The 23141-nt window shown below is 37.3% G+C and overlaps 1 protein-coding gene across 3 annotated transcripts in view; it reads left to right on the top strand.

The window, feature by feature from the left end:
* Tmlhe (trimethyllysine hydroxylase, epsilon) overlaps window positions 1-23141 on the top strand; it is a 99363-nt gene that overhangs the window by 70875 nt on the left and 5347 nt on the right. For 2 of the 3 annotated variants that reach the window (XM_041636647.1, XM_041636648.1), the window contains 3 exons: window positions 116-395; window positions 2126-2245; window positions 16580-16816. In XM_041636647.1, coding sequence (XP_041492581.1) covers window positions 116-395; window positions 2126-2245; window positions 16580-16816 — 637 coding nt within the window. The remainder of the gene's footprint in view (window positions 1-115; window positions 396-2125; window positions 2246-16579; window positions 16817-23141) is intronic. The other variant, XM_041636649.1, reaches the window with a different exon arrangement.

Genomic DNA, 23141 nt, shown 5'->3' with positions numbered 1-23141 from the left:
ATCAAACAATTAAAAATGTAAGACAAATGTTGACAAAAGAATAAACATTTTAAAGTAGTAAATTGTTGTCAATATTTCTAAATTTTATTTTAATCATTTTTTTCCTCCTAAAAAGGGCCAGATGGTCATGTGACTAGATATGATCTGGATTGGCTGGTGAAAAATAGCTATGAAGGGCAGAAACTAAAGGTAATCCAACCTAGAATATTATGGAATGCTGAACTCTATCAGCAAGCCCAAGTTCCAGCTATAGATTTCCAGAGTTTATTAGAAACAAACGATGAACTGAAGAAGTTTCTGCAGAACCTTCTGCTATATGGAATTGCATTTGTAGAAAATGTCCCTCCCACTCAAGAGCATACAGAGAAGTTGGCGGAAAGGATCAGTTTAATCAGGTAATTTACTAACTCTCTGAAATGCACAATAACTAATATCTACATGAGCACCAATTAAAAGATGTAAAAAGATCTAGCTCATGAAGCATCTGCCTCAAAAGTACTAGGCCCAGGTTCAGTCTCCAGTACTACCACCACCCTCCCCAAAATAATCTCTCTGTCCCTCCCTCCATCTCTCCCTACCTTTCTTTCCCCCTGTCCCTCACTCACCTTTACATCATGACTTCCTCCCTGTACTGCATTCTGCTTTCAAAAGGGGCCTGAATTTGTACTGTATTTTAAAAATAGAGAGATTCTAAAAATCACCCAGTTTTCATCTTTATAGATACCTAACTCTCAATCATAGATTGGCTGTTAATACTTCATTGGATACATTATATTGCATTTAGCATATTCACAACCTATATTGTATTTTGGTCTGCAACCCTTTTAATCATATTTTCTTGTCTGTTCCTCACTGATAAGCACCTGATTCTAAGATCCAATCAGTGGCTTTTCCAGGATCGCTGTGACAGTAAGCAATATGCTTCTGGTTTATTTATCTTAAATAAAGTGTTCTTTTCATTACTAATTTCCATTTCTCATACAGATTTATCTTCTGTAGCATTAAATGTGACATAAATTTACTTCATTACAAATAGTATTTGTTTTTTATTTAATAAAATTCATGTCTGACTAGTTCATTGTGTTACCCAAAGTACCAAAATATGCTAGGTCATGAAGACAGTGGTAGTAGAACATAATAAATAGCATTTGTGAGCCATTTAGTTTGAAACACATTTTCAGAGCTCTCAAATAAAAGAAACTGTTGCTAAGCAAACAACTGAGAAAGTTTGGAAACTTTTGTTTCAAGAGGAAAACCATTTCCTGTTTGCTGTTAGGTTTAAGGAACTCTGAAAGCTAAATGATTAAAGTATCCTTTCCTCAAATCTAGGTGTTGTGGCACAGTCCTTTAATCCCAGAACCTGGGAGGTGAATCTCTGAGTTACAAGTCAGCATTGTTTACAGAATGAGATTCAGGACAGCCAGGGCTGCACAGAGAAATCCGTCTTGAAAACCCAAATCAAAAAAGTATCTTTTCCTCAGATCTGAACCTACTGAGAAAATAAATGCAAAATCAAATCTATTATCCTGCAGGAGAAATTTAATATAGCAAGTCTCATAATTGTAACAAAAATACCATTTTCTCTTTTTCTTGTTCCTCTGTGTTCAAATAATTAAATGAAAGCAAACACCTCTATGACATATGAATAATATGAAAACTCTCTCACACACTTGATTATTAGATTTTCTATTTTAGAAAATGACTGTTGTTGAAAAATCTGAATATTAATGAAAGACAGTAGTTGTTATATAAATTAATTAAAATTTTCACTTGCTGTAAGCAGCCACATCATTATTTCTATAAAAAGAAAATAAACCCAGGGGATTGCCTTGAATGAAGAGGCTATTAAAATAATTAGATAAACAAAGGGCGGTGATCCCTGAGCTTTCAGAATGTGCATTTTAGTGATTTTCAGTTCATATTCTTAGAGTATTAATTAGTGACATAATTTCAAAGATTGGCATCTTTAACTGTCAATTTCATCTATATATAGCAATCTGTAACAACAATTATTATATATATTAAGAATAAACAATGATGAATAAAATTACAAATATAATTAAATATTACATTAAAATTAAATATTACAAATAGCTAATAGTTTTTTCTTGATTTTACTTGTCAGAGAAACCATCTATGGAAGGATGTGGTATTTCACTTCAGATTTTTCCAGAGGTGACACTGCCTACACCAAGCTAGCTCTAGATCGGCACACTGACACTACCTACTTTCAAGAGCCCTGTGGGTAAGTATATTAGACTTTTCCAGTGTAGTGTTCTTCTATTTGATGGTTTTGAATAGTTTCTTAATTGTCTTCCATTCTATTTTAGTGAAGATCATGTCTACTTACCATGGGACTTAGATGAGTGTTTCTTTATCTTCCCTGGAAACATAGTCATTTTAAAATATTCTAGTTTAGTCTTCATTAAACTTTTATGAATAAAAGTTGTATTTAAAATATAACACATATACAAGTGTGTCTGTGAAAAGAAACAGATACTGGCTTATGCTGTAGCGTAGTTTGCTCTATCCTAGAACTTGAACTCAGAATGTAGCCGAGACTTGAACAATCCTCTTGCCTCAGGCTTCCAACCCACTATATGGGACTACAATATTTTCTCAAAGTAATTACAACTCACCAAAAAAGTTAAATAACTATAAGTTTTAGAAATAACATTTTTGGCATGATGGTAGAGATCTTTAATTGCAGAACTCAGGAGGCAGAGGCTGGTAGATGTTACTGTATTCAGAGATAGCCTATTGATAGTGGTGCAGAGTTAAGGCTGTGACATCAACTAGACTGTAATCTGCAGTCTAAACATGTATTATTAGCTTTTTGGTGTTGAGCATGTAAGTTAAAATCTCCAAGTTTCCATATCTTCATCTGTAAAATGAGATTAGCAATACAGTCTATCCATTTATGTTGAAAATGGATTAAATTTTGTAAAAAATTTAAAGCACTTAACATTCTTTTCAACACATACTAAGTATTCAGTAAGGATTAGTTGTCATTACCATTTTAGTTATTGTAATCACCACTATCATCTTCATTATTAAATGCATATCCTTTCTGAAGCCACTTTTGCTCTGAATTTCATCGTTTCAACTGGAGATTTTCTTCTATCTTTAGCCTTTCCATACCTGTTGGCTTCCTAGCAGTCAATTTTTATTAATTCTCTGCTTGTGTATACTTGTTTAGACTCTATTTTCCTTTTTTTAAATATTTTTAGAGCTAACCTTTTTTAAAAAAAAATATGCATGTAATACCTTATGAAAATTATTATTAGCATGCATTAAGTGTAAGGGGGTCTTATTTTGATAGTTCCATACATGCTTATAATGTGCTTTAATCATATTTATCCCTTCTATTATTCTTACCTATCTATACTCCCTTCTCCCTTTCTATTTTATCATCCCTAGTAGCCCCCTCTCAGTTTCATATCTTCTTTCTCCTTATTTACCATATGTTCACTAAAACATGTAATACTTGTAATGACTTACTTTGCATTACATATTGATATCAAAAATATTAATGTGTGAGTGTATAGGTTGCATTGTGTATGTGTATATGTATGTATGTGTGTGTATGTGTGTGTGTGTGTGTGAGAGAGAGAGAGAGAGAGAGAGAGAGAGAGAAAGAGAGAGAGAGAGAGAGAGAGAGAGAGAGAGAGAGAGAGAGAGAATTTCTTTATCTACTCCTCTATTGATTAGGCATGTATTATAATTCAGTTGCTGTGAATAGTATGACAATAAATACAGATCTGCAACTGTCTCTGTGGTACACTGACTTGGTTGTTTTGGGTATATTCTCAGGAGAGCTATAACTAGATTATTACATTCTTACTATTTAAAATATAGTTTTTACATAATATATCCTTAGTATGGTTTCCCCTCCCTCTACTCCTCCCAGTTCCTACTACTACCCCTCCCAACCAGTCTACCCTCTTTCTGTCTCTCAATAGAAAACAAACAGGCTTCTAAAGAATAATAATAAAAAAGATAAAACAAAAACTAGCTCATTGGAATAGGAAAAAACAAACAGAAAGAAAAGAGCCCAAGAAAAGACACAAGAAATGGATATAGATGCAGAGACCCACTCATTTGCACACACAGGAATCCCATAAAAATCACTAAACTGGAAGCCATAATATATGCACAAAAGGACCTATGATGTAAAAAGATAGTGGAAAAACATAATTAAAATAAAGGATAAAAAATAAGATTTTTTTCTTTAAAAAAGCCTTGACATGACATTATAAGATAAAAAATAAAATCTCCAAAGATGTCATTGAGTTTGTTTTCTGCTGGTCATCTACTACCGGGCATGTAGCCTACCCTTAAGAGTAGATTGTTTCTAGTGAGATACCTTTAGAGAAAACTCATTTCTTATTTACAAGTGGTTATCAATTGGCGATTGCTTCACGGTTAGAAATAGGGGCATATGTCCACTTCTCATATAAACACTAGGGCCCCATCTGATTCAGACCCATGTAGGCCCTGTGCATGCTGCCTCAGTCTCTGTGAGTTCATATGTGCATCAATCCTGTTGGTTTAGAGGGCCTATTGCCTTGCTGTCCCCCATCTCCTCTGGCTCTAACACTCTTTCTTCTCTTCTGAAAGGAAGCCATAATACATTACATAAAGGACCTGATGCAGACCCATGCAGGATCTGTGCTGCCTCAGTCTCTTCTCTTTGAGTTCATAAGTGTTTTATTAGAGGGATTTGTTTTCATAGTGTTCTCCATCCCCTCTGACTCTTAAACCTTCTGATGGTGTCTGAGGAGGGCACTTATCTATGAGTATAACAGAATGTCTTTAGGAGTCATTGTATTGTTGTGTTCTTTCAGTAGAAGAGTAGTATTTTATTTTGCCCTAGGTCCCTGGGTTGTCTAGTCTCAGGTTCTTGGTCATCTGAACAGTGTCTAATATGGGTCCTTCTCCTGGAGTGGGCCTTAAGTCAAATCAGATGCGGCTTGGTTACTCCTACAAGGTCTATGCCACCATTTTCCTAGCATATCTTGCTGGCAGGATATCACTGTATATTGAATGGTTTGTAGGCAGGTTGGTATTTACCTTTCTTTTTTTGTAGCATGCAGACTACCTTCCCAAACCATGATCAGTAATCAGTAGGGGTGAAGGCTTTATGTTGGCACCAGGTCATCTTCTCTGTCTTCAATGAATTGTGTAAATATTGTCTTTAGTAGTGAGCCCTTGCTATTAGTTTTTGAAGAGCAACCCATTGTCTTGGCAACAGCCTGGGTTGTTTGGGGATTCTTATGGGACCCCCTTTGACCAACAGTTCAATTTGATGTAGACCATTCCCAGTATTGGAAGCTTCATTTAGTGACAAGAGATGTCCAGATGGGGCTTTCTCCCCCATTATTTAGCAATTTCCTCTAGATCACCTTCATATATGTATATTGTAATTGTCTGTCCTGTCCCTTTAAGAAACAAGCGCCGCCCACTCCCTCCCCAGTCTGCTAAAGCAAGCAGATCTTCTTTCCACTTCCAGCCTGCTAGTCCTTCCTTTCCATCTCTCTCCTGAAGAGGCAGCTTCTGCCTCTCTTCCTTCTTTGCCCTTCTCCCCTTCCCTCTCCTCCTCCCTTCTCTATCTCTAGTTCTCTTTCGCTCTGCTTCTCTCTGCTCTTCCCCCTTCTCCCCTTCTCCCCTTTCCCGTTCCCTTCCATAACCCACTAAATAAATATCCAACCTCACTTTACATTGCATGTGCCTATCCTTCTCTGTCTGTCACCCGCCATGCAGCTCTCTGCCTGGGACTCGCTGCCCCTCAGGGAATGGTACCGGTTTCCTTTTACCATAAAATTTTGTGCCATGACTCAGCCAGGCTCTTTCCACCTTCCCTCCCGCCCAAGGTGGGCCAGCTGAGGACACATCTCTGTCTCTCACCCGCTGCATGGCTCCCTGCCAGGGACTGGCTGCCTTTGTGGCCCATCATAGTCTTGTGGCCTGATGCCCACTGCAGCCACTTGGGGAATGGCACCATTTTATTTTTACCATAACATTTGGTGAATTTCTCTCTCATGCTGCCTTTCATAGTCTTAAAGAGACTTTTCATTATGCAAAAATATCTGCCACAGCCATTATGACATAAATATACTACTGTTTATATAATATATATGTCTAAAACTTATATTTTCACAAACCCAAAGAATTCTTGTGAGTTCCAGGGAGCCAAATTGAAGGATTCTCCTTAAACAGGTCAGATACACCCCTCTCAATTCCCTGGTTCTAATTTTTTTCCTAAACTTCACTTTGTCCTCTGTTCTGCCAATACCTTAAACAGGTGTAACAGACACCAGACATTTCCATACCACAAACACCAGACAGGAACAAACAGACCAGCTACACCAGGATGTGACCAACACCCAGCTTTCTCAGATTCCGCCCAAAGACGATGCCCACAAATAAGCAGAAAGAAGTCTTGAGAATCCACTCCCCCAAATTATTTAACCTGTTGTGCCTAACCTCCCACCTTTTTATTATAAAAAAGAGATGAGAATGGAATGGTCTGTCTTGTCCCATTAAGAGACAAGCCCCACCCACTCCCCCCATCTGCTGAGGCAGGGGAATCTTCCTACTGCTTCCAGTCTGAGTTCCTTCCTTTCTGCCTCTCTCCAGTCTCCCACTTCTCTCCCCTTCCCCCCTTCTCTATATATCCCTCTCTGTCTCTGTCTCTCTCTCTCTGTCTCTCTCTCTCTCTCTCTGTTTCTCTTTCTCTATCTCTGCCTCTCTCTCTCGCTTTCTGCTCATCTCCCTTTTCCCTTCCCCCCTTTCCCTTTTTCCTTCATAACCCACTAAATAAATACCGACTTTCTCTGCACGGTGTGCCTAATAGGTCTCTGTCTCTCAACCGCTATGAAGCTCCCTGCCTGGGACCTGCTGCCTTCATGGCCCTCCGTGGTCTCATGGCTGCCCACTGCCACCATTCAGGGACCTGCATATATATGGTATATAAATATATAAAATATATACCATAACATATATATTTTTAAGAAGTTTCTACTATGTTAGGTTTCCATATTAGCCCTCAAATGGTGCTTAATTTTAGCTGTCTCTCTCTGTATTCCCTCTCTTTTCCTCTCCCCACCCCAATTTGATCCTTCTCTTCCATATCCTCATCCATCCATAACTGTCCTATTTCCCTTTCTTAGGGATATCTATCTGTCTCCCTTAGGGGGTATTTTTTATGAATAGTAATGAGTTTCATAATAACATTATTACTGTTCCTCAAGGCTTTCATACTTAAGCCTTCCAAATGACTTCATTCAGTTTGTTGCTTTTTATCACCTATAGATCGTAAAACCTACCTCACTTCTGAGTTAAACATTTTTAAGTGACTACTAAATAACCCAGACCTAGAAGTTTCAGAGAAAGTTCAATATGGTCAGAAATTACTTTTCACATTTTAAGTGCATTTCTTTTAGATTCTTGATTTTATTCCTTTATCTTTCCTTATGTTTCTTCCTTGTTTTACTTTGTGATATATTTTCCTGTATTTTTACATGTTTCAATAAATTGCTATTAAGTTTTATATTAAAGTATAATTACATTGTTTCTGCATTCCTTTTCTACCCTCCAATCCCTCTGATGTACTCTACCCCACTTTAAACCACAGCCTCTTTTTCTTTGTTATTATTATATATGATTTGTGCTAGATTGAGTTAGAATGTTGCCCCCCCATCTGCTCATATATTTCAATATTTAGTCCCAGTTGGTGGAACTGTTTGAGAAGGATTAGGGGATATAGCCTTATTGGAGGAAGTATATTACTGGGGATGGGATTTGAGGTTTAAAAAGCCCATGCCATTCCTACTTATCTCTTTCTCTGTGTGTATGTGTCTTGTGCTTGTACATCAAGATGTAAGCTCTTAGCTACTTCTCTAGTTCCATGCCTGCCTGCCTGCTGCCATGCTTCCCAAAATGTTGCTCATAGAATAACTCCATGTAACCATGAGCCCCAAATTAAATGCTTTCTTTCATAAGTTGTTTTTGGTCTTTCATGGCAATAAAAATGTAACTAACATGGTCCTACTGCAGCCAGGGTCAATGTTGATGTCCATGGCCCATGTTGCCACCAAAGACCACAAGGATGCCTGGCCTCTGGGCCTCCACCTGTGGCTATGTTGGGGTCCAGGGCCCTTCTGATACCAGGTCTGTGATAACCTGAATCATCTACACTGCTACCAAGGGCTATAGTGTTGTCCAGGACTGAGCTGCTGCCAGGGGCAATTTTGTGGTCTGTGGCTCTACCATAGCCAGGGTCTAGGTTGAGATCTGTGGTGTCTGTTACCATTGAAGGCCATGTGACTTCTCATGGTCTGGACTACTTACTACCTGGGCCAAATTGGAGTCCAAGGACCGTGTTGCTGCTGATTGTCCTTGGTCCTGCCACAACTGGGTTCTATGTTGATGTCTGATGCCTGTGTTACCACAGCGGCCCATGTGAACCATGTGTTGAACCATGTGTTAAAGTACAAGGGCCATGCTAAACTGGTCCTGCCCTCACTAGCCCAGGAGAGCTAACCCCACTCCTCATCAGCCCTAAGATACTGGAACCCAATGACCCAGGCACTGAGAGCTGTCCCCATCTTTAATAGAGTTTCCCACATACCCCCACCCCTGCACTTGGGAAAGCTAGCCCTACTTCCTCACCATGGTCAAGGGAGAGCTGTTTCTGCACCTGATAGGGCTAGTCCCAGCACTCCAGTCAGAATAACTCAGCTACTACCATCCAGGGCTTTGTGTTGGCACTAACCTATCTACGACCTACTGGAAAAAGTGACTGGTCCTACAAAAACATAGCCACAGGATAACTTGGGGCAACAGAATGATATCTAAAAGGAGCTTCAATGAGGGTCCAGTATTGTTGTTACACCAGAAGCCAGAGGCCTTGAACCTGACTAACAACATATTATACAATGAAAATTTACAAGTAAAGTTGTTTGGACAAAACGGTATGTTGCTTGATATACAACAGAGCCCAATGCCACTAAGACAAATGAAGAGGTACAAAAGACAAAGGAGTAAGGTGGTATTTTTTTGCTTGTGTTTTTTGTTGTTTGTTTTTAATTAATATTCTTATTTGTATTTTTATTTTTTCACTTTTTATTTTTATCTTATTTCTTTTTTAGTTTTCTTATGTGGTGGACACTACAAGAGTGAAGAGCAAATATGAAGGGACTAGGAAATGAATGGGTTTGGGGTGAATGATGTGAAATTCCCAAAGAATCAATAAAAACTATGTTAATAAAAAAGTGACTAAGACACTATCTTAATTAGGGTTTCTATTACTGTGAAGAGACACCATGACCATGACAACACTTATAAAGGAAAAACATTTAATTGGAGTGTCTTACATTTTCAGAGGTTTAGTCCATTATCATCTAACCATGGTGGCATACAGGTAGACATGGAGCTGGAGAAGTAGCTGAGAGCCCTACATCTTTACTCAAAGGCAACAGGAAGTGGTCATGAGATGTTGGCAAAGTCTGCTTATTTGTTCCCAACTGCCCAGACCCAAAATAATTACACAAAAACTATAATATTTAAAACACTGCTTGGCCAATAACTTAAGCATATTGCTAGATAGCTCTTATATCTTAAATTAACCAATTTTCATTATTTTATATTTTACCATGAAGCTCATGGTTTACTGGTAAAGTTCCCAGGCATCTGTCTCCTTTGGCATCAGCTGTATGACATCTCACTGATTCAGCCTACTCTCTCTCTACATCTCTGTTTGGATTTCCTGCCTGGCTTTACTCTGTTAAGCCATTGGCCAAACGTAGCTTTATTCATTAACCAATAAAAGCAACACATACAGAAGAACTTCCCACACCAATGAGACAATGGCTGTGGCTTAAGCATATAGGAAACATCAAATCCCATGCCCACAGTAATATACTTCTTCCAACAAGGCCATACCCACTCCAACAAAGTCATACCTCCTAATAGTGCCACTCCCTTGGGGGCCATTTGCGTTCAAACCACCACATGCACATACACAGACACACACACCTGGGTATATAAATATAACTACTCATTCTCCCAGTGTTATTTGTATGTATATGATTTCAGGACTAGCCAACCACTTAGTCCTGTATAAACGAGTTAAGTGTCTCTTCTCTGGGAAGAAGTATTTCACCTGATCTCAGCATTCTTTACCACTTCTTTGTTTAGGGTTAGGACTCCATTAGATTTCCCTCTTCCATGTTAGCTTGTCTAATTTTGTTTTACTTCTTCGGGTCTTATTTATGAAGTATATTGTTGAGGTCTCTTGAATTAAGTTCCCTGTCATTTTAAGGAGACACAATCTCACTTCAGATTTCTTGATTCTCTGGCTCTTAAAGGATTTTTTGCCTCCTCTTCTCTCTTCTGCTATGTTGCCTAGGCTTTATATACAGAAGTTATATTGTAGATGTATCAACTGAGACTGGGCACACCCCATAATCACTTTTCTCTGCATTTTGGCTGGTTGTACTTTTCTGTGATAGCTTCCATCTGTTGCAAAAACAAGTTTTCTTTGATTTTGTTTCTATTCTTGTTTTTTTAGAAGGTGAGAGCTACACTTATCTGTGTATATAAGAATAAATATGTAGAATACGCTTAATAATTATGTTGGTTTTGTAAAGTGGTGATAGTAGGCTCTCCTCTAAGATCTACAACCTCAATAACCTTAGGTAGTTGATGAGGTTTCCAGTGCCAGGCATAATTTTTTTCTTATTGAGAGGCCTTAAGTACAATTAGAAAGCTGTTGGTTACACCTAAGATTTAAGTACCACTGGGCGGTGGTGGCACATGCCTTTAATCCCAGCACTCGCGAGGCAGAGGTAGGTGCATCTCTGAGAGTTTGAGGCCAATCTGGTCTACAAAGAGAGTTTCAGGACAGCCAGAACACAGACACAGAGAAACCCTGTCTCAAAAAAAAATTAAATAAAACAACAATGTTGTAATAGGAGCAGCGGGGCTGCGTCCCCAGCACCCCGGCCGCCTGGCTAGCTTATGCCCCAAAATAACAACACACAAACTGTATTCTTTTAAACACTGCTTGGCCCATTTCTATCTAGCCTCTTCTAGGCTAATTCTCACATATTAATTTAGCCCATTTCTAATCATCTGTGTAGCACCATGAGGTGCGCTTACCAAGAAAGATTCAGCATGTCTGACCTGGCGGCTGGCTGCATCGCCGTCTGCCCGGGAGAGAGGAGCATGGCGTCTCTGAGCTCACTTCCTCTTCCTCCCAGCATTCTGTTCTGTTTACTCCTCCCACCTATGTTTTAACCTATCAGGGCCAAGCAGTTTCTTTATTGCTTAACCAATGAAATCAACAGATTGATATATGACACTCCCACATCACAACAAAAAAAAGAAAAAGATGTAAGTACCACTCTTGCACCCTTAAGGTTATTGTGCTATTGTAGTTATCCTTATGATTCATAGGTGTGACAGCTTAGTGGGAATATTAATTGCTTCCATTTCTTGAAAGCTTACATAGCACCTTCTTGTTTCTGAAGTGCATGGTGTCTTCAGCAATAGGAAATTATCCTCAACCTCTGTGAGGCAACCAAGGGCAATAGTAATAGCCTATATTGCATTGAGAGTCTCTTAAACTCCCCTGATGAATAGCCCCAAAGGGAGTTTCTTATGCCTGATAGTGGGATTTTTGTTAGTCAGTATTGTAGTGATATTTAATTTGTATTTTAATAAATAAAGCTTGCCTGAAGATCAGGAGTTACCTGAAAATCACTGGTCAGCCTTATAGACCAGGCAGTGGTGATACATAACTTTAATCCCCATAGCCACACTAGTTTGCCATAAAAAACAGGTGGTAGTGATGCATGCATGCCTTTAATCCCAGAACTAGAGAGGATTATAAAATGAGAGGAGACAGCTCTCTGACACAGTCTCATTCTGAGATTACCAGAGGCAGGATCACCATTTCAGACTGAGGTAGAGGTAAGAGCCAGTGGCTGGCAGTTTTGCTTGTCTGACCTTCAGGTTAAACCCCAATATCTGTCTCTGGGTTTTTATTATTTGTGCTATACAGTATCTCTTGGGAGGAATATTGTTATCCCAAATGAGATAACGTGTGTGTGTGTTTATAGCTATATGTGAATAAACAAATTGCTATAGGTGAATAAATAGAAGTGTTGTTCCTTATGGCCTTTAATTTTTTTATATTATTTCTCCCTACCCTTTCCTCCCTCTAACCCCCACCCATATACCCCTTTATGCCTTCTTTCAAATTCATGGCCTCTTTTTCATTAGTTGTTGTAGCATGCATATGTGGATATTCATGTATGTTCCTAAATACAAGTTTCTGAGTCTGTTAATGTTACTTATATGTATGTTTTCAGGACTGACCATTTGGTATTAGATAATCAATGAATGTTTTAGACATCCTTGTTATTTTACCCTCTCTTTCTGTATTGATCCCCTTCCCCACTCCACAATTAAACCTCCCTTCCATTTTACCCCCATTTCCCCCTTCAAATCACTTGCACCTTTCTATTCTCCTAGATAAATATCTACTATCTTGCTGAAAACAACAAGAAAAAACAAATTCTAAATGGATCAAAAACCTTAATGTGAAACCTGAAACCTCTAGAAGAAAACATAGGCAGTACTCTATGAGATATAGGTGTAGAAAAGGAAATTCTGAATAGGACTCCATTTGCCCAGAAATTAAGGTCAACAATTGACAAGTGGGAACTCATAAAACTAAAAAGCTTCTGCACAGCTAGAGAAAAATCAAGTGAAAAAGAAATGCAAAATTTTACCAGCTATTCAGATGATTAATATCTAGAATATGTAAATAATTCAGAAAACAGTCAATAAAACAAAGAACTCAAGTTTTAAAAGGGGTAGGACAATGGGTCTGAACAGAGATTTTCCAAAAGAAGAAATAAAAGTGACTAAGTAATATTTCAAAAACTGTTTGTACTCTGTCTTAAGGCGTCTAATGTTCTTATAAAACACCATGACCAAAAGTAACTTGAGGATGAAAGAGTTTATATGATCGTACAGCTTATAGTTCACTATCGAGGAAAATTAGAGCAGGAACTCAATACAATACAAGAACCTGGAAGCAGGAACTGATGAGAAGGCCATAGATGAATGCTACTTACTGGCTTGCTCCTCCTGGCTTTCTCAGTTTATTTTCTTATACACTCTAGGACCATTTACCCTGGAGTAGCACCATCCACAGTCGTCTGAATCCTCCCGCATCAGTCCTTAATCAATAAAATGCCCCACAGGTTTGCCTACAGACTAATCTTATGGAAGTTTTTTCAATTCAGATTTGTTCTTCTCAAACCACTGTAGGTTGTGTCAAGTTGGCATAAAACTAACCAGAGGAAATGTGATATTTAAAAAAAAAAATCTTTGAGATTTTATCTTACTCCAATCTGAATAGCCAAGGTCAACAAAACAAAATTTAAAAAAAAAAAACACAACAAATGCTGGGGGAAAAGAACCCTCATTCACTCTTGGTGAAATTGCAAACTGATCCAACCCTTCTGGAATCAGTGTGGAGAATCCTGTAAAAGCTAAATGTAAATCTATCATAGGATCTAGTTGTACTCCTCCTTGGTATATGTCCAAAGGACTCAACCTCCTACTCCACAAATAATTACTCAGTCATGTTCATTGCTGCTCTATTCACAATAGTTAGAAAGTAGAAACAGCATAAATGTCCTTCGACTAAAGAATAGGTAATGAAAATGTGGTACATGTACACCGTAGAATACTATTCAACTGTATAGAAAAATGAATTCATGAAATGTGTAGGTAAATGGATAGTATTAAGAAATATTATATTGAGTGGGGTGACCAAGACCCAGAAAGATAGACACCATATGTTTTCTCATATCTGTGGCTCTTCTCTCCAGATCTTCAGCTATGACTATATAATATCTGGAGTAACCACAGAAACCAGAGAAGTAGAGAGAGGGACATGGAGTGATGGACACTAAAGAGAGTAATAGCAGGATATAAATACTTTTAACTTTATTTCTCCTCATGAATTTCAAAATTCTACTTGAATATTTCAGACAATCAATAGTCACTTTCTAGAACTTTTTTCTGTTAACATATTCAGATATACATTCAAACCTTCATTATCATCTTATCACGTGTCTATCTGTATTCCAAAGAGCACTATCATCTTTAAGGTTTTCCAAGTTAGAAACTTAGAGCTGATCTCAATTCCTCTCTATACTTCAAACTGTACATGGTTTTCTAAGTTATTTTTATCACCTTTATTCCCAACAGATTTTAGTACTATTGACAAATCAATGTTTTAAATTATTTTTGTCTATAAAGCAAAATAACAAAATTGAGATTTCATTAAGGAAAGGTGGGGTTTGGTTGGTGGTTATTTTGTTTTGTTTTGTTTAGACAGGGTTCTATGTGTCCCAGATTGGCCTCAAATTCACCATGTAGCTGATAAGAATGCCCCTCTTAAATTCTGGAATTACAAGCATATGTCACCACACATGAATCTTACTGATGCTGGGGATTAATCCCTGGGCTTTGTGTATAGTAGGTAGGTATTCTACCAACTGAGCTACACCTTAAAACAAAATCTTTTTTTAGTTTTACTTCTTTGTGTGATGGGGGTATTTGTGTTTGCGTGCCAATGCACACAAAGGTATGTGAAAAGATAACCTGTGGGAGTCACTTATCTCCTTGTACTATATCTTAATTAGGGTTGCTATTGCTGTGAAGAGACTCCATGACCACAGAAACTGTTATGAAGAAAACCTTTAATTGGGGTGGCTTGCTTACAGTTTCAGAAGTTCACTCCATTATCATCATGGTGACAAGCACGGAGGCATGCAGGCAGACATGGTGCTGGAGCTCAGAATGCTACATCTTGACCAGAAGGGAACAGGAAGTCAACTGAAAGTCACACTGAGGGAAGTTTGAGCAAAAGACAACTCAAAGCCCACACGCATAGTGACACACTTCCTCCAACAAGGCCACACTTTCTAATAGTACCACTCCCTTTAGGGGCCATTTTCTTTCAAACCACCACATAGTTCATGGTTTCTAAGGATCAAACTCAGGTCATCAAGCTCAGAGGCAAGTACATTTTACCTGATGAGCAATCTTGCCAGCCACACTAAACTTTTTTGTTTGTTTGTTTGTTTTTCTTTTTTTTTAGATTTTATCTTTTTTATTAATTTATTTATTTATTAAAGATTTCTGTCTCTTCCCCGCCACCGCTTCCCATTTCCCTCCCCCTCCCCCAATCAAGTCCCCCTCCCTCTTCAGCCCAAAGAGCAATCAAGGTTCCCTGACATGTGGGAAGTCCAAGGACCACCCACCTGCACGGAATTCAGGACCACGAGGGGTGCACACTAAACTTTTAAAAAATGCCAATATTTAACAATTTAAGAGAATTCTGTGGTTGTCTATGCTATGACAACAGGTACTTCATACTGTTTTCCTTGAATATGCCTTGTGGATTTACAGCACCATATTTGGTTATGGTTTGCCTCTTCCTAGGGTCCTTTCTCTATGATTCAGTATCATTTCAGTTCTGTTGATGGAGGTTGTTCATTCATTCCCAGCTGTCCAGACCCAAAGTAATCACACAAAAACTATATTATTTGTAATACTGTCTGACCAATAGCTTAAGCATATTTCTAGCTGGCTCTTATATTCTAAACTACCCCATCTCCATTAATCTGTGCATCACCACAAAGTCGCCTTACCACCACAGTTCCCACAGGGATGACTATCTCCTACAGTGGCTACATGACTTCTCCCTGAGTCCACCTTTTTTTCTCTTCTATCTGCTTGGAATTCGTCCTTTGCCCTATTCTGCTAAGCCACTGGCCGAAACATCTTTATTCCTTCAATAAAAGCAACACATACACAGAAGGTCTTCTCACACAACAGTTCAATTCCTGTTCATTATTTAAGACTAGGCAAAGCTATTCCTTTCGTCACTCAAAAACATTTCTTTATACAACACCTTACTAAAGTAAATATATTTCTTTCTTATGGAGATTGTTACATCTTGTGTAAAACTTTTTTATTCAAATGTTATTTGTAGTTGTTTCATCTCTTCTTACTAGATTATAAGATTCTTCAAAACAGAGGCCATATTTTGTTTATGTCTATATTCCCATGTCTTCCCTGGCATATATATGTGTGTATATATAACATATTATACATCTTTGAAATAAATGTGTAATAATGGTTAATGCTCTAGACTTTGAATCAGTGATCTGAGTTCATATCTCAGTGGAACCTGTGCCTTGAAGAAGAGACCTGGTCAGTCATCCTCATCAACTCAGACCATGAAACCCAATATAAACAGGCTGCCCATGCCTGCTTCAGCATTGCCAGGGGCATGTTTCACTTTCAATATTATTTAAGAGTAAAAACAGTACAACTTTCTATGAGGGAGAAACAATTAGTAAATGGATTTTTTTCTTCATTAAAATCACCAAATTAGGTTTAGTAATCATTTCAGACATAATATACTATAATTTTAATATATTTTATTTTATCCACTGAACAAAAGAATTTGTTTTGCTTTCTTTAGCATTCAAGTTTTTCATTGTCTTAAGCATGAAGGAACAGGTGGCAGGACACTGTTAGTGGATGGATTCTATGCAGCACAACAAGTGCTTCAAAAAGCACCTGAGGAATTTGAGCTCCTCAGCAAAGTGCCATTGCAGCATGAATACATTGAAAATGTTGGAGAATGTCACAACCACATGATTGGGATTGGGCCAGTCTTAAATATCTACCCATGGAATAAAGAGCTCTATTTGATCAGGTGAGTACCAAACAACTGTTCTTCCATGTGATATATTTATTATATAGTAAGTTTAACTAATGTATCCACCTATCTCTTGGAATTATCATTTGACTTTCTTGTAGAACATACAGTGCATCATATTCAAAATCTAGTTCAGAGGCTCCACGCACCTTAAGCTCACCTCTCTACATATTCGCTCATGTTTCATTGGATGATATATCGACGAAATCGCCCAAAGAAAAAACTAAAAGCCACCTTTAACAAGTCCATCTCCCTCACACTATGCAACCAATCTAACCAGGTTACCTAAAAATTTTTCCACAAAGTACCCAGTACTTCCTATCTACTTTTTGTGTGAGAGCACCATCACCTTTACACAGTGCCATTGATTTCACCCTTACCCACCTTCTATCCGTTTTATGTGCTGTAGCTAGAGAAATATTTTACAATTTTATTTATTATTGTGTATGTATATTTATGTGTGAGAACATGCAAGGGTATATATACCATTGCACATGTGTGAAAGTCACAGGAACTTTTTTCAGGGCTTGATTCTCTCAGAATTGGATCAGTAAATCAAACTCAGACCTTGTGTGTGTAAATATATTATATAATGTATAAATATAATGCATCTAAAATATATTGTATAATATGTATATGTTTGTATATTTGTACAGCAATTGCCTTTACCTGCTGAGCCATCTTACAGTCCCTAAAGTAATTTTTGAAATACAAATCTTACTTACTGTTATCATTCTCTTGTGAAAAGTCCTACATCCACTTAGTATCTTTCAAAAAACCCATTATTCTTATAACTTACACAATTTTGCATGTTCTTTCCCCTTCTTACTGTTGTAGTTTCAATTCATACAACTCAAGTTTCTATACAAATTCAGCCCAAGATATGTCATGTTTCTTTAGATTTTAAGTTGTTTTCCATGTTGTAGCCAAAAATTTTTATGTTATTTTAATTCATTTAAGCTAACATCTACAGGGCATTGTTCATCCACAAACATTTCTTGAGTATCTCCAAAGACACAGGCACTATTTTTGACACCAGAGCTATAACTGTGAGAAAATTCATGGCTGTCATATAATTCCCATTCTAATAGAATAACCTGTTTTATTTTTATAAAGCAAATATGTATTATACCAAAGGGTAATTAAAAATAAGGAAGGAGATATGGACTACAGAGGCAGCTTGATAAAAACTGCAAAAGGTAACAATGTAGTACAGGAAAGGTAAAATCCTATCATTCAATGCTTTGCAGCTTTGACCAAATCACCTAACCCGTTCGTCATGAGTCTTTGGGTTTCAATAATAATACCAGTCATACACATTGTTAAAAATAAGTTGCCATCTCTATTCTTTAACCTGGAAGGAAGAAGAAATTATGTCAATAGTAAGCCACTTTTCTTGGATAAGTTCTTCCTAGAAATAATCCCTCAGTCATCTCTTGTATACCTACTACATAAAATAAGTATGTCCAACATTTTGTTATGAAGACCTTAACAAATTGAAAGACTAAAATCATTTAGAGTCGGAAAACCTTAGCCTGTCACCTACATCCTACCATTAAGATATTACTATGTTTGTTTTATCATAGAACCTTCTATTTCTCTATCCATCTATTGTGGTTCATTTTGATGTCAACTTGACACAAGTTAGAAGTCATCCAGGAGGAGGGAACCTCAGTTGAGAAAATACCTCCGTAAGATCCTGCTGTAGGGCATTTTCTTAACTAATTATTGATGTGAGAGGATCCAGCCCATTGTGGGTGTTGCCACCCCTGAGCTGGTAGTCCTGGTATCTATAAGAAAGCAGGCTGAGCAAGCCATGAGGAGCAAGCCAGTAGCAAGCACTCTTCTAAGGCCTCTAGCTTCAGCTCCTGCACCCAGGTTCCTGCCCTGTTGAATTTCTGCCCTGACTTCCTTTGTTGATGAGCTATAATGTGGAAGTGTAAGCTAAGTAAAATCTTTCCTCCCCAAGTTGTTTTGGTCATGGTGTTTCACCACAGCAAAAGAAACCCTAACTAAAACACCATCTATCCACCCACCAGTTGACCATGTTTTTTGAACCATTTTAAGGTAAACTACAGATATGAATATATCTCCCACTAAAATACTTCAACATTTATATAAAATAGAGTTCAATATGGTTCTATACCTGTCTATTTTCAAGTGAAATATACATATAGTGATGTTTTAAAATGTTAAATATAAACTTATGGAGGTTTGAGAAATGAATATGAATATACTTCTGTGTCATGAATCTATATCAATATATAAAATATTATCCTTAATAGAGGAAGTACTTTTCTATTGTCCAGTCAAACCCTGCATATATACCCCCAAAGGAAGCCACTGTTTGGTTGGTTGGTTTAAATAATAAGATATAAATAATATATAAAAATTATGTCTACATTGTTTCTAGTTTGATTTCATTATGATTGAAATTGCTATAAAATTTTCCATAAATACTTTTGTGAATATATATTTTCATTTCAATTAAATGAATACATAGGGATGTGTAATAGTTACTTTTCTCATTGCTCTGACAAAATGCCTAAAAAAGCAATTCAGGGAAGGAAAGGTTTATTCTGGTTCATAGTTAGAGAGCGAGGTAAAGATTACAAGCCACAGTCGGGGAATAGAGAGATATGAATGCTGGTGTTCAGTGCACTTTTTCTTTTGTATTTAATCCAGGGCTCTGGCCCATGAATTGGTGCCACCCACATTCAAGGTGGGGACTCCATACTCAGTTACACCTCTCCAGAAACCCCCTCAGAGACTTTCCCAGAGGTTTATCTCTTAGGTGGTTCTAGAGTCTATCAAGTTGGTAATCAGTGTTAAGAATCACAGGATAGTACAGATATGTCAGAGTCCACAAATGTTTAGTTTTAGTAAACAATGTTTTGCCAAATTATTTGTACAATTTTACATCTTCATATAGAAAGGATGAAATTGCATCTGCTCCAGTTCCTTACCAGTGCTGTCAGTTGTATTAATTTTAACTACTGTTATAGATACTTTTTTTTTTTTTTTTAGTTTTTCGAGACAGGGTTTCACTGTGGTTTTGGAGCCTGTCCTGGAACTAGCTCTTGTAGACCAAGCTGGCCTCGAACTCACAGAGATCCGCCCACCTCTGCCTCCCAAGTGCTGGGATTAAAGGCGTGCGCCACCACCGCCCGGCTTATAGATACTTTTTTAGGATAGCCTTGTGAGTAAGTGTTAACAGGAATTAGATAATTCGATCTGTACAGTACTACCAACAAATAAAATGTTAAAAATATCCAATTACCTAAAATAATAAGCTGTGACAGATTTATTCTTTCCAAGTTGTCTTATGTGTAAAAGGTGGCTAATATGAAGAGAAATAAGTCAATAAAATAGTATTTATACAGCTACCAACTATATAGGACTGATATCTCTAGAAATAATATTAAGTGCCAACACCCTGTTGAAGACTGTTTTCTCACTTTTGTCTGAGGTTTCTGTCCTGCCTAATTCCCACAGTTGTTAAGTTCCAAAGTCACAAGAGGTCTACATTAGTTATAAACAGATTGGCTTAGTAGCTTAGACTTCTTATTAACTCTTATAACTTATATTAGCCCATTATTCTTGCCTATGTTAGCCACGTGGCTCGGTACCTTATTTGGTGAGGTAGTCACATCTTGCTTCTTCTGTGGCTGGGTCAAGACTGCCAATTAGGACTTCCTCCTTATCAGAATTCTCCTAGTCTCATTGACCCACCTCTACTTTCTGTCTGGTTGTCCTGCCTATACTTCCTGCCTGGCTACTGACCAATCAATGTTTTATTAAAATATAATTGACAGAATACAGACCATTGTCCCACACCACCTCACTGTCTTCCTCATATGCGCATGGCTCCTAAAAGCCTGGGAGGAAGCACTATTCATTATGGTTTGTCATTTGATACTCTGATAGTAGTTCTGTGAGATCTACTAAACAGGTGCTTATTTAACACATGAGGAAAAAAGAATATTGGTTCTGTTTATGCTGTGTACTAAAACTAAGAAATGCCATGTGATATTCAGAAGAGAACCATTATTTCTCTTTGAAAGAAAGACTTTTTAGCAGTGTCTGCTAAAATCTGACAATATAATACATACCTGTAGTAAAATGTAGGTTTTTTTTAACTCTATGTGGGCCCTCCACCCTGCTTCCAAATAGATACATGGAGACTTATTGTTGCTTATGAATGCCTAGCCTTAGCTTATGAAGTTCTAGCCAGCTTTTCTTAAATTATCCCATCTACCTTTTTCCTCTGGGCTTTTATCTCCAATATTCTATATGTCTTTCTTTCCTTCTTATTCCATGGCTGGTTGTGTGGCTGGGTGGCAGGCCCTTGGCATTCTCCTGTCCTACGTTTCTCACTTTTTGATCTCTTTTGTTCTTCTTTCTCCCCCTATTCTCTCTGCCTGGTAGCCCCGCCTATCCCTCTCCTGCTTAGCTATTGACTGTTCAGCTCTTTATTAGACCAATCAGGTGTTTTAGGCAGGCAAAGTAATACAGCTTCACTGAGTTAAATAAATGCAACAAAAAAGAGTGAAACACATCTTTGTATCATTAAATAAATACTCCATAGCATAAACAAGTGTAATACATCTTAAACTAATATTCTACAACATTTCCCTTTTTTGTCTAAATAAAACTGAAGTTTTAACTTTAACATAGTAAAACTACATACAACAAAAACAGTTATCAAGTAAAAATTATATTTACAATATTTAGTCCATTTTATATTTAGCAAATTCAGAGAAAAGATTCCATTATCTATTTTATCTTATTGATTCCAAAGTTTTATAGCTAATTTACTTTCTATAACTAAGGAAAACTATAACTCTAACTATTTAGACTTTAACTCCATCAGAGACCCCAGGATGTAACCTAACAACAGAAACATCTGTCCTCCTGGACAATCACCCAAATTCCCTCTGCAACATTGTTGCATCTGTCTTTGGCCTACAGACCTAGAATATCTGGCAGGCTTTTCAGTGAAACAGGAAATGTGAAAGAATCTCCTGCCTTATATTGGCAAAGTTCATCAGTTGCTTACCCCTGGGTCCTGCAGATTATCTATCAGGCTCTTCTGTGAAGCACAAATCTTGAAGAACTCTCTTACCTTGTCTTGGCCAAGTTCAACACTTTTTTCCTGTGTCTTGTTTGTTGAGTCTGTACAGCATACTATCAATAGTCAAGGCAAAAGCCGTTTCTTGCCCAAATGACTAGCCTTGCCACATTGAAAGCAAACTGTATATGGAGTGGGTTTTTCTTTTGTGCCCATCATCCTTTTATGAAGTAAATTAGCGGTGCCCGGAGAAGATGTGTCTTATTATCATGAAAAGTCTTAGGCTGTTAAACATCTTTAAATGCTATGTTCTATATGTCTTTGAAGTATTTCATCTACCTGTCTAAAATATACCTATTTGACCTTGAAAACATACCTAATATGACTACAAGTTTGATTATTATAGATTAACTACCAACCTCATTTCTTAATTATACATTTTCATTTTTAAATGAGCTGCATAAGCACAATACCCCAAACAAGAGTAGAAACATATATACAGTATAACAAAAATAACTTTAAATTTGTATCAACATACCAAAATCCATACCAATAAAAAATTATTGTTGAGATTAAAATTTATCTTTTTCTTCTATATTTCTATATTCCCCTAAATGATAACAAACATCAATAACTCATCAAATAACCAACTAACTATCCTATCTCTTGGTAATGTGGGCATCAGGTTCTCCAGACTGCTTCCAATTCTCTAGGTGAAGGCATCTTTAGGGTCCCTATGAAAATTGAGGTAATGACCAAGTCCTGGGAAGACCAGCTGTAACCTTTGTTGATAGGTATCACCTGTCAAGATTCAGGAGGTCTCCCACCATGAAACCTGATTTATATCAACCCTGAAGAAATCCACAGCCTCTCATTTACTGTAGAAATAAAAGCAAAACCTCTTCTCCAAACTGCATTTTTTGAGTTCCATTTTAAAGTTAAGACATTCTTAAAATATCCAGGCTGCTTTATTTCAGCTGTTCCTCTTTCAATCCCATGTCTCTTATAGCAGTTGTTGTTTGCTCATCAGCAATCAAAAAATTCAAAATCAACACAACACTATATAACATTCAGACTCCCTGTGTATTTTCCATTGTTATGTGGCTTTTTTATAATACTTTTACTCTTTCTTTAAAGACTTTATTATTTTTAAACTATTTCTTCCTATAACTGTCTATACTCTTTCTCATTTCTTTCTTAAGCCTATGCACATTTTTAAACATACTGGAACCTGTTAAGAGTTTTCTTCCA

Source organism: Microtus oregoni, unplaced genomic scaffold, assembly GCF_018167655.1.
Source record: "Microtus oregoni isolate MIOR12 unplaced genomic scaffold, Mior012 000050F_000, whole genome shotgun sequence".
In the NCBI taxonomy this organism is placed as follows: Eukaryota; Metazoa; Chordata; class Mammalia; order Rodentia; family Cricetidae; genus Microtus; species Microtus oregoni.
The sequence above is the reverse complement of the archived record's forward strand: the minus strand, read 5'-3'. Positions and strand labels throughout refer to the sequence as shown.